Source organism: Lycorma delicatula, chromosome 3 (genome assembly GCF_047948215.1).
Source record: "Lycorma delicatula isolate Av1 chromosome 3, ASM4794821v1, whole genome shotgun sequence".
Taxonomy (NCBI): Eukaryota; Metazoa; Arthropoda; class Insecta; order Hemiptera; family Fulgoridae; genus Lycorma; species Lycorma delicatula.
The window spans coordinates 225,736,848-225,755,739 of record NC_134457.1 but is presented as its reverse complement, the minus strand read 5'-3'; the positions used below and the strand labels follow the sequence as shown (position 1 = coordinate 225,755,739).

General features: G+C 30.0%; 1 protein-coding gene across 1 annotated transcript in view; it reads right to left on the bottom strand.

Moving 5' to 3' along the window:
* Positions 1-735: 735 nt before the first annotated feature.
* dcma (decima) overlaps positions 736-18,892 on the bottom strand; it is a 553,558-nt gene continuing 535,401 nt past the window's right edge. The window contains exons 3-5 of the mRNA XM_075359100.1: positions 11,302-11,438; positions 2,150-2,326; positions 736-1,274 (exon numbers count right to left, since the gene is read on the bottom strand). Of these exons, the coding sequence (XP_075215215.1) occupies positions 1,153-1,274; positions 2,150-2,326; positions 11,302-11,438 (436 nt within the window). The 3' untranslated portion in view covers positions 736-1,152. The remainder of the gene's footprint in view (positions 1,275-2,149; positions 2,327-11,301; positions 11,439-18,892) is intronic.

Sequence of the window (18,892 nt, the reverse complement as noted above, 5' to 3'; positions counted from 1 at the left end):
ATAATAATAATAATAATAATAATAATAATAATAATAATAATTATTATTTATTTATTTACATAGTGACAACAGGCTTATGCTCTCTTTCAGTTACCATATGAATGGTAAATGAATTTTGTAGCATGTGAAAATTACCATGCCTCACTGAGATTTGAACCCAGGACCTTTAGATGAAAGGCCAAGACACTATCACTCTATCACAGAGATTGGCATGTCTGAAACATGGGATTGTGCAATTTCATCAGCCCACAGTTCTGACCTGGCTAATTGTATCTTCTGGCTGCTCCCTAAGTACAAAAATTCTCTTAACAGAAGAAGATTTGATAATAGAGGAAATTAATAAGAAAGCTATTAGAAGAGCACAGGAGTGCTTTTGAAAGTGGGTACAGTGTTTGAAAATAATTGAAGCTTCTAAAGAGGAGTACTTTGAAAAGAAGTACTTTGAGTACTTTGAGATCGCCTCATCATTAACTACATTTAACTTTTTTACAGTTATTGCTCATCTGATACTTTCTAGATAGACCTCCTATTTTGTGATTACTAATTGCTATTACATAAATATTTTCATCTGCAATGAATGTGTTAAAAGTAAACAGTTAGAAATGATGTTTTTCTTAGCAATATTACTAATAATCTTTTCTTACTTTATTTAAAATCATCTTCATACATCTTATTTCAGCATTTTAACACGCTGATTAAATTCTGAAGTTTATTTATTTAAATCTGTGTATAACTTAAGTCATGGAAATCTTAAAATGTGATTAAGAACTTAACTAAAACATTGCTGTAGCTTTGATATTAAAGAAGACAGTTTAAAGAAAAGTAAATATCCTATAATTATGAATTATCTGCTGCTGCAAAGTGCACAAATCACAACCATAGGACATTAAAATGATAAAAAAAATCCATCTTCTTCTAATTGCACAACATAAAAATTCATATTATCATTATTATTAATGAATATCACTTAAAAACAAAATTTTATAACACATTTTGAGTTCAAAAATTCTGTATCTCAATTAGGAACCTTCAAAATAAACTGCAGAGAAAAAATAAATAAAAAAAATAACAATGAGTTGTGTTGGTGATTGATGAGAACTTCTTTGAATGAATTTATAAAATATAAAACATATAAAACATATAAGGATTTTATCACAGGTAATTAGGTCTACAGAGGCAGCAAAATGATCCAACATTTTTATATATCGAGCTGCGTCGTCGTTTTTTGGTCCATTTACTCGTTGCATCTTCTCCAGTTAAAGCTGCAGGACGCTCTGTAATAAAAAAGAATCTGGTTAATTACACTTTTAATATATAAAAATATTTTAATAATTTTTAAAAATGGTTTTCTAAAATTGGAACACAGTCTTCATATTGGGTCTAGGGGTGAAAGGCAGTTTTAATAATTCTTATTTCCTAACAAAGTACACTGCAATATGTCCAAGAAATCCCCAAACCTCCAGAAAAATATATATTGAACTTAGAACATATCTGGGGCATCTACTTACATTTTTACTTGATTTATTCAGTAGATCAGGGAATGAACCTTTATGTTGGACACACAGAGGTACCTACTCTGTGAGGAATCAAGTACGACATGGAGATGAAGAATTGCATAGCAGTATGGAGGAACCTTTCAAACCAAAACAACGGGGATGCTTTGCAACACCAGTGAAGATGTAGAGATACATAGCTTTCAACATTCAGCTCAATGATGCATATACAGATCTACTTAACAAATATTTTACAAATGTAAGTACAATAAAGTACTTATATTTTACAATATAAGTATATTTCTCAATGTCAACATTACATTATACAATTTATGAAAAATTATCGTTTTGTGAAGTAACCAATAATAAAAACATTCTAAAATATTAAGAACTCAAAAATGGTGGACCAGATTTAGATCACCTCAAATCTTTTATATAAAATCTCAGTTTTTAGAATTGTGACTCACATACTACTAAATGTCAGATAGCGTTGTCAATAAAGATGCACCATTGTCAGATCAAAATCAATTGGGCACTACAAAACATCTTATGCATATAAGATGTTTACATTAAAAGTTTACTGATTTAATATTATTTTATTTTTATTATTATGACCTGGGACATGTTTATATTTCTTTATGCAACTAAAATATTACCTGCATTTGTTTCTTGTTGGGGAAGAAATTCTTGCATATCATGTACAAGTCTAGTTAACTCCTGGGAGTCCTTAGCTATACTGCAAATCTCTTCTTGATTGAAATCAGGTGCAATTGTTTTACAAAGCAATATCTGGCTAATAACATTACCAATATTGGACGGTCCAGCTCTGTTTTCTGTAAAAAGAAATGAACATTTTATTAAATATGTACATTATTATTAACTCCTTAATATAAACTAAATTGTATACTACTTTACTAATTATTAACTTCATATAAACTAACTGAAGAGTATTATAAGTTAACAGACATGCAGATGAACTTCTAAGACTATTTATGAATTAGGGGAGAAAGAGAGAGATATAATTGATGGTTGCATGGTGATCTATGGTTACATAGAGAAATATCATGATTGGAGATGCTTGATCAGTTATGTTTACTTAATTAGTTATGTTTGTTTTTAAACATTAACTAATAATAGATTATTAAAAAAAATAAGGTAAACTTATTAACTGTAGATGAACTAATGTATTTTTATTATTTAAAAAACCTTGCAACTTAAGCACTCAATCAATCTACTTCCAAAGGTGAAGGCTTGTCGAAATAACCAAGTCTCTCTTTCCCTCCCCATCATTCTTATGTCTAAGTTGCTATATGAAATGCTCCCATCCATGTTTTTGAAGAATGCAGCTCTAAGATGATCTCTTGTTTTTTCCCTACTACTTTCTCTTCAAATATAATTATTTATTAAGAATTGATTACACCATAATATAAACCCAACCAATTTTGCCCTTAGTCTAGTCAAATTTAAAAGTGATGTTTTCATTCATTTCTTCTAACCACCCAGTTTGTTCTTGTTAATTTCCTTCAGATGCCATTTCCATTGTCTCAAACCTCTTTTCATTTTCTCCAGAGATTAACAACTCACACACATATATTAACATGCACCAAACAAATGTTTAGTACTTTTCCCTTCAAGTGCTGTATTTGACTTAAGCACTAAGATAATTTCTAAAAAAAATAAATTTAAATGCTGTCCAACGTTTTAAAAAGGCTGCTAAAAAAATGCTTTTAAGATAGATGTAAAATTGATTATTTTCTGATTAATAGAAAGTAATTTGAAATAACTGTTAATTATTTTCAAACACTTTCCTAATACATTTTTTTTTGCTCATTTTCTCAGCAAGAGAAAATTTGCTCACTTTCTTTGAGCAAAAGTGGTTACACTGGATATAGTTCATGTTGATGCTCATACCAAATTAGCAAAGATTCTTAATACAGAGATCGTTTTGACATGAATAGATCCAGTCTTGATGTCTTTTCCCTTCAGAATGTTCATGAAATCTTTTGCCATTGATAATTAAAAATTGTCTATGATTATTTCAAATTAAAAAAAATGGAGATCCTTGAGATTAAACTTACATAAAAGTGTAAAAATGTTGATAAATTTATGTAGAAAGAAGTAGAAAAGAAAACATGTACTACATTTAAAATATGTTAATGAATTGTTATGGTAGTTCTATCAAACTAGAACTATCAAATATCAAATGAATTGTAGATTAATTAAAGCAATAGCATTTTAATATTACTGTAGGCAAAGAGATATGTGGCTAATTACAACTTTACATTTAAAACTACTAGTGTAATTAAAGTGCATGAAAAAAAAAATTTCTTATAGAACCTGAAGTGAGGATTAGAATATTTGTTCAATGAAGAAGTTACATGAATATTTACTGGAAGAGTCTGTACCAGAAAATGTTACTGAACCTTTTATAATTTCTTTTGAAGAAACTGATATGGGCAATTTGAATTGCTTGGCAGATGAATCTTTGTGTCAATGAATTTGAATAATGCAATTTAAAAAAAAAAATGAATTCATTTTTGACTAAATCTTAAATTCCCTATTACACAGATACTATAAATATTTGTACACTAACTTACAAATTCTGTAACATAATTGTGTATTTAATTCATCTGGTTAAAGTGATGGCAGTTGCTCTCTATCTCACTTCCCATTGTGAGTTTGTGAGTCACTTCCTTCATGTTTCTTTACTGCTTGTCAACCAAGTTTTATCTGATCCAACAGGTAACTGTTCTTTATGAAGTTATTCAATTTTATCTTTATGTTTGTGTTTTTTATAGAGCTCATGATTATTTTCATTTATTTTTATTATCCTTAATTATCTCAAGAAGTTAGTTCTATATTAAAATTAATTTTAGATTGCTGTTTTGATTTAAATACTAGAAGAGACATTTTTCTTACTAATTTCAAATATTATAGAATTTGGATGTTATATTGAAAAAAAAAAAATTATAAAGTACATATATAGTCATGTTAAAATAATAATATATTCAGGACAAGACAGAATTAAACAACTGTAATGAGCTGATATATAACAAAATTAAAAAGATCTATTCCTACTGAAAATTCCAACTGAGGTAATTTTAAAATATCATTACTGTTGTTGATGTTATTGACTCATTTGTTACACATTGTTAAAAAAAGTATATATTTTTGTTTGCAAGTTAATTTTTAAAGAATTAATGTTTACACAACAAGCAAGCCAAACCCACTAAACAAAATTCTTTAATGTTTGTTGATTTTGTAGAACAAACTCCTAGTGGTCAACAAGAACATGAGGACAATCAACATAACCACTATACCATAATCACTCCTACATCATTGGAGTGACTTCATCATTGCTTTTTAACTGAAATTGTTTTCCATCTCTGTAATTATTATGAATTGGTTCTCATGCCATAAAAATACACCATCTCATCATTTTTAAAAATGACCATCAAGTCATTTTTAAAAACAACTTGTCATCATCTGACTGATTCAAATGCTCCTGATAGGCTTTGCTTTTTTGTCAGAGGCCATGAAACATTTTGCCGTAATACATATTCAGTTTTTTGATTAATATCAAATGATGCAATGTTTTACAAATTCCTATGTTTTCTGATATTTCACAGGTATTTTGCTGACAGTTTTCCTTGATAATAGTACACACTTTTTTAAAATGATTAAATCAATTGAATGTAGACGTTCATGATTGCCTACATTTTACTATCTTGTTTGTTATTTAGCCTTTCTTTTTCCTGTTTAGCCTGCGGTAACTACCGTTTAGATAATTCTTCAGAGGATGATATGTATGAGTGTAAATGAAGTAGTCTTGTACATTCTCAGTTCGACCATTCCTGAGATGTGTGGTTAATTGAAACCCAACCACCAAAGAACACCAGTATCCACGATCTAGTATTCAAGTCCGTGTAAAAATAACTGGCTTTACTAGAACTTGAACGCTGGAACTCTCGGCTTCCAAATCAGCTGATTTGGGAAGATGCATTCACCACTAGACCAACCCGGTGGGTTTTGTTATTTAGCCTAGTCAGAAAGAATTAAACTTTAAGTCATTACTAACAATGTGTGGTTCATATATTACTCCCAACAACCTTATTGCAACAAAATCATTGAGATGTACATGAATTCTGCATATTATAATAATAAAAATATATCCAGTACAATATAATTTTGCATTTATAAACAAAGGTAAATCATATTTTATGTTCAGATAATATCAAAAAGAAATGATGTAAAGAGTAGACTGAATATTTTTTAGTTAGTTTTAAAATGTTTGAATTAAATTTAGTCATATTTATCAAAATATCACTACAGTTGAACAACAAAAAAGAAAACTAAAGCTGTTTGTTACTAAATAAAATGCTTGGCGCAAAGGAGCATTCATTTTAAATTTAGTTTTAAACACTACAGAGAGATAACAATGAAATAGTACTTCCAATGAATAGATAATATTAGGTTAAAATTAACAGCAGATCAGTCAGTGTTGTGAACCATGTGATAAAAGAGGGAAATAAACATTTTTCATTACTTTTTGTTTACTTTCAATACAAATGTTTAGCTTAAATATATTGTTTCAAAAAATTATACCTAAAAAGTTTTGGCATTGATTAATTGCTTTTTAACATCATAATAGTTTAAATTTATGAAGGAAATGGTTGTCATACATATCAATTTGAAAAGGTTGATTTATTCTATACTTTATAGCATTTTATTTTATGGTATATTCATACAAATTTCAGTATTTTACATTACGATTTCATCTCAACATTTTTTTCAAACATTCTGTGGAATAGGGACCTAAAAAATAATAAATTCGGAGGACCATAGAAATGTTGGGTATGTTGAATGATAGGATGATACCATTTAGATAGAATGTTTATGTTGATTTGGAGATAGTGGACTGTTAATGCTAGGGCTGGAACAATTCCTTGGACCGGTATGAGAATGACAATACTTGATATATAAGATAAACAATATTTAATAACAAGATTCACTAAACTATAAGACATAGTAAATACACATAATGATACATTGGCTGATGGAGTGAAGTCGATGTTGCTCACGACAAACACTGAACGCAACTGATTTAATGATTGGTTACAACCAAACTTTATTACGAGTTCTCCCACCACATCTCAATGTTCAACATGTCACCGGCCAAAAAGAATATATTTTTTAATATACTTTTTAATTGATTAAACATAATATGTAATAAACAAATAAAACATTAAATCAAATAAACAAAATTACATAGTGCTAACCAAAACAGTTATACAAAATATTCAAAGATATATAAAAAAAAATTATCATGTTTACTGGAGACTGGAAGTTTGCATAATTTTACAACAGGTCGCTTAAATGTTCCTTGCTCATTATGGAATGTTAAAACACACAACAGGTTGTTTGCACCAAGATGAATCTGATAGTCAGAGGTTCACCTATGAGAAAGTATCCAGGAGTAAGATAGGATGTATCTAAAGGATTGTCAGATAATTTTGTTTGATCTTAATGGTGGGATTTTTATAGTAGGTAACTGAAAATTCTGCATAACTTCAGGAGTAGTTGGTTCAGTGAGAACTGTCGTTTCTTGTTTTAGAGATGGAGGCTGTTGTATTTCCAACAGTGATTCTAACTGGGACACAAGCTCTTCATATATATCTTCAAATTCTGCTTCGTACTGGGAATGATCTTCGTCATCCTCCAATTCTAACTGGCTTTGACATGAATCAAATTTTTTTTATTTCAAATTTTCTATATTTTGTGTATAACTGTAAATCTGCATGATTTTGTTCAGTGGTAATAAATTTTTTTGTTCTAGCTAAACTACTCTTAATTATTCCTTGCTTTTTAACAAGTCTTACCTTTTCTGATTTATCCATTTTCAATGGTCATAAAGGGTTAACTAAATGATAACTAATGAACTTGTAAAACGAATAGTGAAAGAATAATAAATTATAGAAGGGTAATTATAGATCATATCATGGTTTGTTTTGGAAATTAAAATATAAATTGTGGAATAATAACATAAATGATATAGTAAAGGAATGTGTGGTTAATAAACAAAGGAGATAAGGACATGAAATAGCTGAAAATTACATATAGCAGTTGGCAATAAGAAATCTGCTGATAAGCTGGCGACAGTGCTTGATGAGGTCATACGAAGTAAAATTAATAAAAATTATTATAACACATAGACAAAGAACAGAGAATTAAATCCGATCAATATTTACAACTATAAAAATAAATTTTCGCAGTAAAATAACAGTAGCACTTACATTATCACTTGTAACGATTATACGAGGGATTAAATATGCAAAATATTATGTTCACATATGTAAAATTCTTTAAACAGATTTAAGAGTACGTGTATTGCGATTTTGATGTTAGTTTTCAGTCCGATCACGAAAACAATAAAAACGTCCTTACGATAATTACCAAACGTACACATAAATGTCCGAAAAGTTACACAAGGTCATAAAGGAAGTTCTTATATCCAGCCCGGAGGACCAAAAATGCATGTGGGATAGGAGACTAAAGAAATGAATTCGAAGGACCATAGAAATGTTGGGTATAATGAATGATAATAACATTTAGATAAAATATTTATGTTGATTTGGAGTGGATTGTGTAGGATAATGCTAGGGTTGGAAAGAAGAATGAGTAGCGGTTGAGCAGCTTGCCCACTGTATTATCAGAAAGAAGGAAGATGAGCTCCAAGAGTGGGGTGCAGACTAATATGGAATAATGGGGAGGATTGATGAGTCATGATAACTGTTTACTTGTCAAAAGACCTCTAACATCGAGGTGAAGAAACTGACTGGAGAGTGAGGGGGAGATGGACAGCCCTCTGTGGAATCACCATTTGTTTGTGCTTGCACAGACAGGTGGTGATGATGAAGCACAGGGACTCCCAAACCCCTGAACTCAAAGGCATCTCTCGGGGCCTAGAAATGCTTGATTGTGGGTCAGGCCCAGGAAGTGGAGGAACAGTGAGAAAGGAGGTTTAGTTGGTAGGGTGTGGGTACACATAGGCCTTTAATTACATCTTAAGAACTATATTTTGAAACCGGTAAATAAATATGTATATTTGAGATTACACATTGAGTAAGAGATCAATCTGAAAAGATTACCTAACTGAGAAAAACTGTTTATATTTGTCAAGATGCTGATAAAGCAGAACGTCAACTCTTTGGATAAGCAAGCTAGCCATACAGACAGAAAGTTGGTAATCAATATGAGAACATAGCTTAGTTAAGGACAACATATCAAGTTGACTGTCCTATAATAGAGAGGTTTCAATTTTTTATTATGCTTGTCCAAAATTGAGATTAGGAGAGAGATTATAAAAAGACTGTAAAACGTACAAAACACGCAAGAAGAAACCAAATTCTAGCATCCTGAAATAGATAGATACGGAACAGAGTAGAAATTACCAGTATTTCAGAGTAAATAAACAGCTATAAAAGAAGTGGATATTTAAAACTGATATGAAAAGTAAAGATTATGTAAAATTTTATTCTCTTCAATTCTGTTAACATTTTTGTAGAAGCAAATTTAAAAAAAAACTAAAAAAAAGTTGTTATAAAAACTGTAATTGTATCACAGCTTCCCTGCTACTAGAAATTGAATTTACACCGCCTGGGATCACTTAATAAAATAAAAATGTCAGTTTTTTTAAGGAAACTTAATCTTCTTTTTTTACAGAAGAGATTAAATCTGAAAATGTTGATATACACCCTCTTGAGGTGCAGGGGAAAGCACAGAACTGTCAGTCAACTTACAACTTACATTTGATGACTAATACTATAAAAGATTCTCTTGTTCTTGTTTCTCATGTTCTCTTGTTTCAAAAGCCACAGTTATGCAGAGCATAAATATGCTAATTTATATAGATATTTTGTTGAAAATTAATTGCATTTACAAAAAAATAAATAAAAAGAGGTTATTATTGGTATAATCTTTGCAACGTAGCACATGAGATTGGTTGTACATTGAAAATTAATCACATAATTAGGATATAGAATTACATGCAGCAGAACAGTCAAATTTTGAAACAATACCATCTTCAGTAAGTTAAATTAATTTTGTTGCCTTCATTGAAGACTTGATCTTCAACTATTCTGTTACAGATAATGAACAAAATACTTTTAAAAAAATCTTCTTAATGAAATTATTTTAAATAACTTGGTTGTAATTCATCTTACTGATGTGAAATTATTTTATACAATTTCACAAATGCTTTCATACCAAGTACCATTTCTTCAAATAAATTAAAAAAGTTAGAAAAATTACATTTGATTTCTTCCAGTCATTTGATAAAACTGATTACTTGTTAGGATTAGAAATTGTTGATGCTTATTAGAATTATAGTTTATTTAAACTTGAATGAATAACTGAAGTAATTTATTTATTCATCCAGCAATCATTGTCAAATTTTACTTGTTCATTAGTTACATTTTCATTACCTTATGTATTTGTGTTACTTCATTATTTATACTGCTTCAACAAAGAACTGCATTAAATTTATGTTAAAAAATACATCTTTCATGTTAGAAATGCTCATATCTCATGAAATAAATTAGTTAAAAATTCAGATTTGAACTGGTATCTTCATTAAACATTACGTGGAAAAAGATTGCTTATTTGTATGGAATGTCCAAACTTTAGGAGTGCTAAAAGATGAAGTGATAACAAAATCACAATTCACAATTTTTTTTATAATCGATTGTAAGCAGTATAATGAGGAGAATAATGAAGATCGTTAGGACCAGAAAAGTGAGAAAAGAGTGTGACCATCAGTCGCCACTTGATTTCAAGAATATTAAGCGATGCATCATTATAAATTATTCTTCATACTTTTGACAGATATATATATTTTTTAAATAGAATAAACTTGGTTAAATTATTTTCATACTGTGATTTTATATAATTTTCAAAATTTACAATTCACAGAGTTTTTAATATATTTTGGTTGCTATTATTTTGCTCTGAATCAAAATGGAAAATCCATATATAATGTTTAGAGAAGTAGCCTAGTGTTAATTACCAGGATTATTTTAATGAACCCTGTTCTTTGCAGGATAAGAATTAATAATAGAACCTGATTACTTAACCTTTACTAATTAGCAAGTCTTGTTTGATTTATGAAACCTTCTTTTTAGTGAGGATTGAACACAATAAAACAATTGAATACACAGAAGAAATCACCACGATTCAGTCTTATGTTTAGATTAGTTTAATTGAAAAATTCTTATTGAATCCTGAAATAAAGCCTGTAGAGTTAAAAAACTGTGTACAATAAACTGCCATAGTTAGCTGTAAAACCTGAGTTGTGTAAGTAATGTTTTATAATCATAATATAAAACGAGCATAAAATAAACGATGACAGAGATATTATATAGCCAAGTTAGAAGTTAGTATCATCTGTTTTCCATTACATTTTGTAAACTCTCACTGGTTCATTTTTTTACATGAACATATATTATTTGTTGTGTGTATGTCAGTTTATCAAACGCAATGTTAATATTAATAAGGTAACTCTCTAACATTGGAAGGCCAATTTTACTTAACCTTTTTTACTTAATCTTAACCTTTTTTACTTTTTACTTAATCTTCCAATTTTACTTAACCTTTTTTTAATTTCTGCTTAATGAAAATATTAATAACTGTGAGTAAATGAACTATCTAAAGAAAATTCAGGAAAATGGAGAAAATTCAGTTGCATACAAGATTTTACTCAATTAACAATTATTGTCTTTTATGAAAGTTTAACTGTAATTATTATACATACCAAAGTATCCAGTCATGTCCATCGGTATTAATTGTACAAGGCGGCTACACTTTGCTAGTTCCCTCAAGAACAATTGGCACATAAAGAATAGTAATACAAGATGTGGATGATCAGCTGGAATGCCTTCTGCCACCGCACTAAAAAAAAAAAAGTATGAAAACAACACAAATTTAAGTATAAAATTTTGTCAAAATTAGGATATTTAACCTTTGAAGAATATAAATCTCACACAACCTATCCAGTAGATATTTTGCCACTTTTACATGTAATGTGGTCCTCAAATAGAGTGACAAGTATCTATGAAAAAGTGACAAAACATGGTAACATTTTAAAATTACTAAATTTTAAGTAATTCACTCTCAGATTAATGATACTTTTTCCAAAGGTATTTCAGAAATAATTCTTGATTTCTTCTGCAGTGGTGTACCTGAAAGTACTGTTGCCATAATGAAAATTTTTTAAATTTGTAATAGAGTAATATATCCTATCTATGCTGAGTTTGTTCACTTAAGTATGATAGTACAACTAACACACTACGCGCATAAATAACCATCCTGCACAGCATAAACACACAGATTTCTCACATACATTATGCCCAATAGAATCACATCTTTACTAAACAAAAACTACACAAAAGAATTCAATACAATAAGACATTTAGAATAAATTAATGGTTACTCACTGTATTTATAAATGATATATGCAACATAAAATACAGAAAAAAAACAAACCTATTTTCAAACAGTACATCAATCAACATTATGAAAAAATTGTCAGTATTTCAAGAAGAATTCTGTCGGTTTCAAAGCGCAACAAAATACATCATAATAGAAAATACTGACAAACACAACATTCCTGGAGTTTAAAATATAAACTGTAATATTTGCATTAAATGCTTCATTGGAAAACTGGAAGCACATTCAAGGAATACAAATGACAATGTACATAGTACGCAACAGAATCAAATTTCATAAACCGCAAATAAATGTGACATGTAGCATATAAAAACTAAGACCTCAAACCCTTCAACAACAATATGAGACTTAAAAAGGTACAAAATAAGTCAAAAACATATTAAATGAATAAACACAATGTAGTCAGAATATAATGAAAAATTGTGTACTTAAGGGTTCCCCCTAACCTTTATAAGTCTCCATAGACAATAACGATACTAGATACTCCACTGAGGAAGAAACCAATAATTAGCTGTGACAAGCCTTTGAAAAAAAGTTCCATTAATTTGAAACTGAGTTATTTAATATCTAATTATGAAAAAAACATTATATTTCTTTTTTCCCCAACTTCTCTTATTATAATACATAGGTTACAGAAAGAAGTTAAATTCACAGGGCATAAATCAGGAGAATATGGAGGGTATGTAATAGGTTCAAATTTCAACTACATAAAAGCCTCAGTAGTTGTAAGCAATGTGTGTGGCCAGCCGATCATTATCATGTTGTAGACTTATTGCTCTATGGACTATCAAACAAATCCTACTATCCTTTTGGTAATCATAGTTTCTGTGGGTTTCAAAAACCGGTTAACCATATCGAAATTAACTCTCAGCATTGGCTTTACTAGATTCTGATTAACAAAGATTTATTACCCATCTATTCACAGTACTTAAATCAACAGTTTCATCACCATAAACAATTTTTAGATGACTGTGAGCGTCTCTAGGGTTCATTTTTTCTGTTATTAAAAATTAAATCACTGGATGTTATTTTAGACGCGTTGATATAGCAGGTGTACTTGACTCCATAAGAATGGCGACTGTCAGAAAACAAGAAGAGAGGGTGTGAATCAACGAGTTCTGTAATGTTAGTAATAGGGGAATGAAACTTCTAGGTGGCAGCACTTGTTGCATTACACAATGTATTCCGCATTACGTACTAGTGTGGATTACATTTCTGCCGCCTTTTGTTTAATAATTAATCATGTACAGATTTGGATTATATTAGAATGTAAGGTTTTCTAATTAAAAGTTAAAATTACAATAAATACTGACTTGAATTAATTTTGGTGATAATTTGAAATTATAATTTCTTTTATAATATTAGTTTGATAATTGTACAAAAGTGGTTGAATAAATGTTTATCATAATTTCAATTATCTATTAGTTATATATTTTGAATTTATTATAACAAAAATCAATTCCAAAAATCTTATTTCAAAACAAATCTTTTCTGTACTTTACTAACTTTTTATAATTTACTTCTATTTTATTTCAGTATTGTTTTAACCTTCAATCAAGAATTATAAAAGTCAATGATTTTCTTCAGCATTAGGTCAAATACTCCTTTGTTTCTATAACTCTTGTATCCATGGACTGGTTTTTAAAATTCAAAATTGTTTTTTTTCTTCAAGGTATATATTTGTATATTGTGGTATTAGATTTTCAAATTTATCATATTTTAGGGTTATTATTAATATTTGTACTGGAAAATAAACAAATAGGTAAGGACTATTTAATTTCTAACTTCCCATGCCTTAAAATGTTTCTATATATTAGCTAAGATCATACGAGTATATTAGGGGCAAAATGTTTAATTTTATTTAATTTTTATTCTAATTTTTCAAATTTTCAAACTTAAATATTCCAATTTAAAATCTAAATTGGAATATCAATATCTCAATTTATACATTAATCTTCACATTATATCTCAATTTCTTCAAATTTCATTGTCTTTAGAATTTTCTACAGGTTCATTTGAAATATTAATTACTTTTTTATTCTTTTTATAAAATGGTCAGACCAGGAAACATCAAGTTTAATATTAATTTTATATTAAACATAAATTAATTAACAAAGATTATTAATTATTAACAAAGAGAATTTTTTATACTTAGTTAATAATATTTTTTATACATTAAGAAAAATAGTTAAAAATTAACAAAAGCTTTTTTAAAATATTAAATGACAAAAAAAAATGTTTTAATACTTTTAATAACTACCCTTCTTATGGTCCCAGAAGTCTCAAAGGATGAACATCTCATTTTCAAAATTATTGTTTATTTCTTAAAATTTATAACATTTTTTCTATTTTTCATAATTCTTTTATTTCTTGTCATGAAATATATTTTGTTTTAGTTTTGGAATGAAAGGTAGGTTAGGTTTCAATAGAAATCACAGTTAATATTATCCAGTCAGTCTATAAAGAAAAAGGTGAATTTCTGTAGAAGTAGTTTTAAAAAAATCCAACAACTATAAAGATTAGAAAATCTACCATAGCTACCTGTTGACTTATGTTTAGATAAGGTAAATATAAAATTTCTAAACAATGTAAAAATTAAAAAGATCATATTTATGATATTCTTCCAGGCTCAATTTTTACATAAGTATGGCTATAACCCTTTTCCACAGGAAAAAATTGAACATTCCTTTCAGGGCTAAAGAAAATTAAAATTAAACATGTATGCAGTATTATATGATTTATAACAATAGTTTCACTAGTACATAAACATATTTTGTCACATTGAAATTAAATAAATAGCAAAGACATGAATAATGAACAAAAGCTATTGGTATAGGGTATAGTCATGTACCAAAATCTTAGGTAAATCATGGAAAAAAGGTGATACAAGTATTATGATCATAATATATAGTATGAGGGCAGTATTCACATTAAACAGCTTGTTTAAAGCTATTTTTTAAAAGGCTCTATCACACATGATGTTTAATGTAATTAAAAAAACTAACAAAGAGAATTAATGATTGTGTAGGCAATAAACCATTCAAAAGATTATTAAAGACATTTTTAATTGGTGATGCATTCTACTCAATCGATTAATCTTTTCATTTGGTAGAAGTACAGGATGTTATCTGTATTTTCTCTCTTTTCTTATGCTTCTTTGAAATTCCTATATTTACTTAAAAAAACCATATATCCTATTAAATTTTAATTTGATTTTGTTTGTCATTAAAAAGTAATAAGCTGTGTCAAATTATGTATTTAAAATATGTGTCAAAAGTTGTCAGCAAAACAGTGCGAGTTGGTGGCGCCCTCTATCATCCAAATCCACTTTACATTCTATCTGATATATTCACACATGAATGTCATTACAGTATACCAGATAATGACTCATCTGTAATTAATCTGTGTTAACATTTCAATTTTGACCGGCAAAGAAATTTAATGAAATTTAATTTTAAAATGGAAATTGTTTTTATTAAAATATATTTATATCGCATTTTAAAAATGAGAAATCTTTTATTTATGTTAGTGAAAGCTACTTAAAAAGTATTTTTTTCAAAGAAATTGAAATAAACCTATATATAATACATACTATTTAGAGAATTAAAAAAATTTCTTCAGAAGCAAGAATAAAGGAGCTTGCATTCAACAATATGAAAGGAAAAATATTATTTTCCATTTACATAACATTTGTTGTACCAAAATAATTCATACAATAAACAGTTTTATTAAATAATGTTCAGTCTTATCAAAATGTATAAGATTTTATTTACAGAAAAATGAAAATTCCTTCATTCCATCTATCCATCATGCCAACTACTTTTAGATATGATAACTAGAAATCTTATGAAAACAATTATTGTAATGAAAATTCAGTATATTAAGAAAAACAAATTTCTAAATATCTAAGTAAAACTTTATTCTACTAATTAAGCTTTTTGATGTTATTTATAATGTTTAATACTATATTATTAATGATTTCATTTATAATGTCCAAAACTGTATTATTAAAATTTCTCTGTACTGTGAAGAGCTTAAAATTTAATACTCCCAGTGATTAATTTGAAAAAAATTATTAATTTTTGGCCGTTAATTAATATCCTATTTATTTATTTACTAGTTAATTTAACTATTAAAAAATTAGAATGATTTTTTAGATAAAAAAGTAGTATTAAATATTGTTTTTATTCCCGTTCTCTCCAATGGATCCAAATAGTCATCAATGAGCTCCCTTTGGCTCCACACCACTCTTTCTGTCTATGCAGTTAAAATAACGAAAAAGTTAAATCCTGAAAATTTAGATTTTTGAAGAGGGAGAAGGATGAGGAATGATTTAATCATGCTTTTATAACACTTCTAATAGTTTTTTAACAATCCCAGTAAAATGTTAGAAGTGGTAAAACGTTTTTACTATAATACCGGTTGATGCAAATTACCCATTGAGAAACTTATTGTTTTAGCTCATGGTGGATAAGGATTAACCCATCAGAATCAGCCAGGATCAATATTCTAATCATCCTGTTAAGATAATCATTATCAGTTACTGTGTGCTGACTCAGCCAATCAGGAGTCTCCCATCGCTTACATTTGGTAAACTTAAAAGTAGGCTTCTTGGGAAAAAGAAAAAAGAAAAGAATACATGTAATGCAGAGGAATTGGCCCACTTCATCATAGCTAGGGTATTGATTCCAGTTGGTTCTCTTAAAAAAAAAATTAAAGGTTAAGTCAATGACCACAGTCATTAACGGGTTAAAAAAGTGCGGGTTAAAAAAGGGATCACTCAGCCTTTATTCTAGTTTGTTTGAATGATATTTTATTTTAGAGTCAAGAGATTTCTAAAAATTGTCTTACACTATTACTTATACAATTCAGAAGTTCCTCACTGATGTTCTCACCTAACTTTCTGTCTTGAGATAGTATTCATTGGTAGAAGGTGAATGAACCTACTTGATTGTTCAATTTTCATATAAATTTAACAGTATCAATGATACTTATACACAAGTAACCTTTCTTTTTCATTAATGGATGCTAACACACACATACACACAGATTTACATGCCACCTTTTTCTTACATTTTTGGACATGGAGGCCTCAAAATATCATGAAATGCATCGGATAAGTAAATGCTGAAGAGTCGCGTTCCAGGGAATAGGCCAGTGGGGCTGCCTATAGTGACCTTCATTGTGAAAGTGATGGGGGAGATCCTATGAGGACCTCCTGTGTACAGTGAAGGGCAGCGTATCGCCGGGTGAGTGCGGTGTCCTCTCAGATCGTAAAGGTCAACAGGATGACCTCCTCTTTCGGGTGCAGACTGAGGGAGACATTGCTGAGCGACTCCGTAGGGAGATTGCACAGACGGTTGAGGGTGTCAGGATGACATTGGCATGAAGAGGAGGAAGACTGGACCAAGTCCTTATGAAGCACGTAAATGCCTTAACCACAGGACAGGAATGACAGATTTTCATGACAGATTTTCGTCGTGTTACCGGGGGCACCATGACACTTGACATACTCTCTATGAGGCTGGCGTACGGAGCTACTCAGGTGGTGACGTTAGCCTTGCAACCTACCCTGGGGGAGAAATTGTTACACGACGGCTGGGTACGGATCGGGATGGGTGGCCTGTAGGGTAGTGTGGTGGTCGTTGGAGGAACGGTGCTTCTGTTGCTGGAGTATGGGGCACCGAACCAAGTTTTTTGGTGACGGAACTGGCCATTGCTTTAATTGTAGGGAGGTCGGCCAGGTCAAGAGATACTGCCAAAAGGAGGCCCACTGTGCTTCATGCTGCACCCTCAGCCACGCTCAGGGGGCCCGGGGTTGCAGGGTTACACATCGGAATTGAGGAGTACACGCTGGTGAGTGTGGATCTATGGTAGCTCCAGCATGGGACAGCATTGTCCAGGAGAGGTGGGACGCCGGAGCATTCCATCGTCGATGAGCGGATGGGGACTCCTAGCGGAGCCACCAGTGGGGAGTAAAGACCGAAGACCCGATGAGGATCCCTTCGGGGATTCCCCATTTGAGGCGAAGGCATTCTAAAGACTGGAATCCCGGTGAGGGGACCCCTTCGGAGTCTCCTTACTAGAGGCATGGCATGAAAAGATTGAGTCCTGGCTACCTGGGTGGGGCTTGGGAACGGCATAATCGAGCCCAGGGTTACTGCTCAGGTGGTTTGAGGCACTGGCACCTCCCGGAGCTGTGTTTTTGCTTGCTTAAGTACGAATTCGGCTGTGGTGGGGCGGGGAAAATAAGGAAGAAAAAAAGGCAAATGGCAAAAGCTAAATCTTTAACTTAACATTCATGAGTACTGTTTCACAAAATTTCAAGATTAATTTTTTTCAAAAAAGATCAGTACTATTTTAATACAATTTTAGTATATTTATTATTATTTACAATATTTTTATATACATGGTTTAATTCTTGAAAGCAAAAATTTTTCACAAAATTACTGAAAAATAATTATTTTATTATATTTACATTTTTCAAATAAGAGGGCACGGGTTTACCTAACAATCATTAATTTTGGTTTTTGTGAAACAACTCGATTGAAATAGTCATGGATGATACCACATGTAGAACTTGCACCCTACAAAATCACAATCAAGAAAGATTTACCTCTTTGGCTGAAGAAGTACCATTCTAATGTGGAACAAATGAAGCAAGGGAATTATAAAATTCTCATGGCATCTAACTATAGAAGAAGAGATGAAATGTAAGAAAGATGGAGGGGATAAAGAAAGTGGATAAACGGTCCATGAATCTACTTCTTCTAATCAAGGGTAATTTTACCTTCTTCTCTTTCCTAAAAACTTTAAATTACAAAATTGAGTTTATCTGAATTCAAATTCTATTTCCTGTTATGTCTTAGGCATGAATACCGTTTTGAAAATTTCAG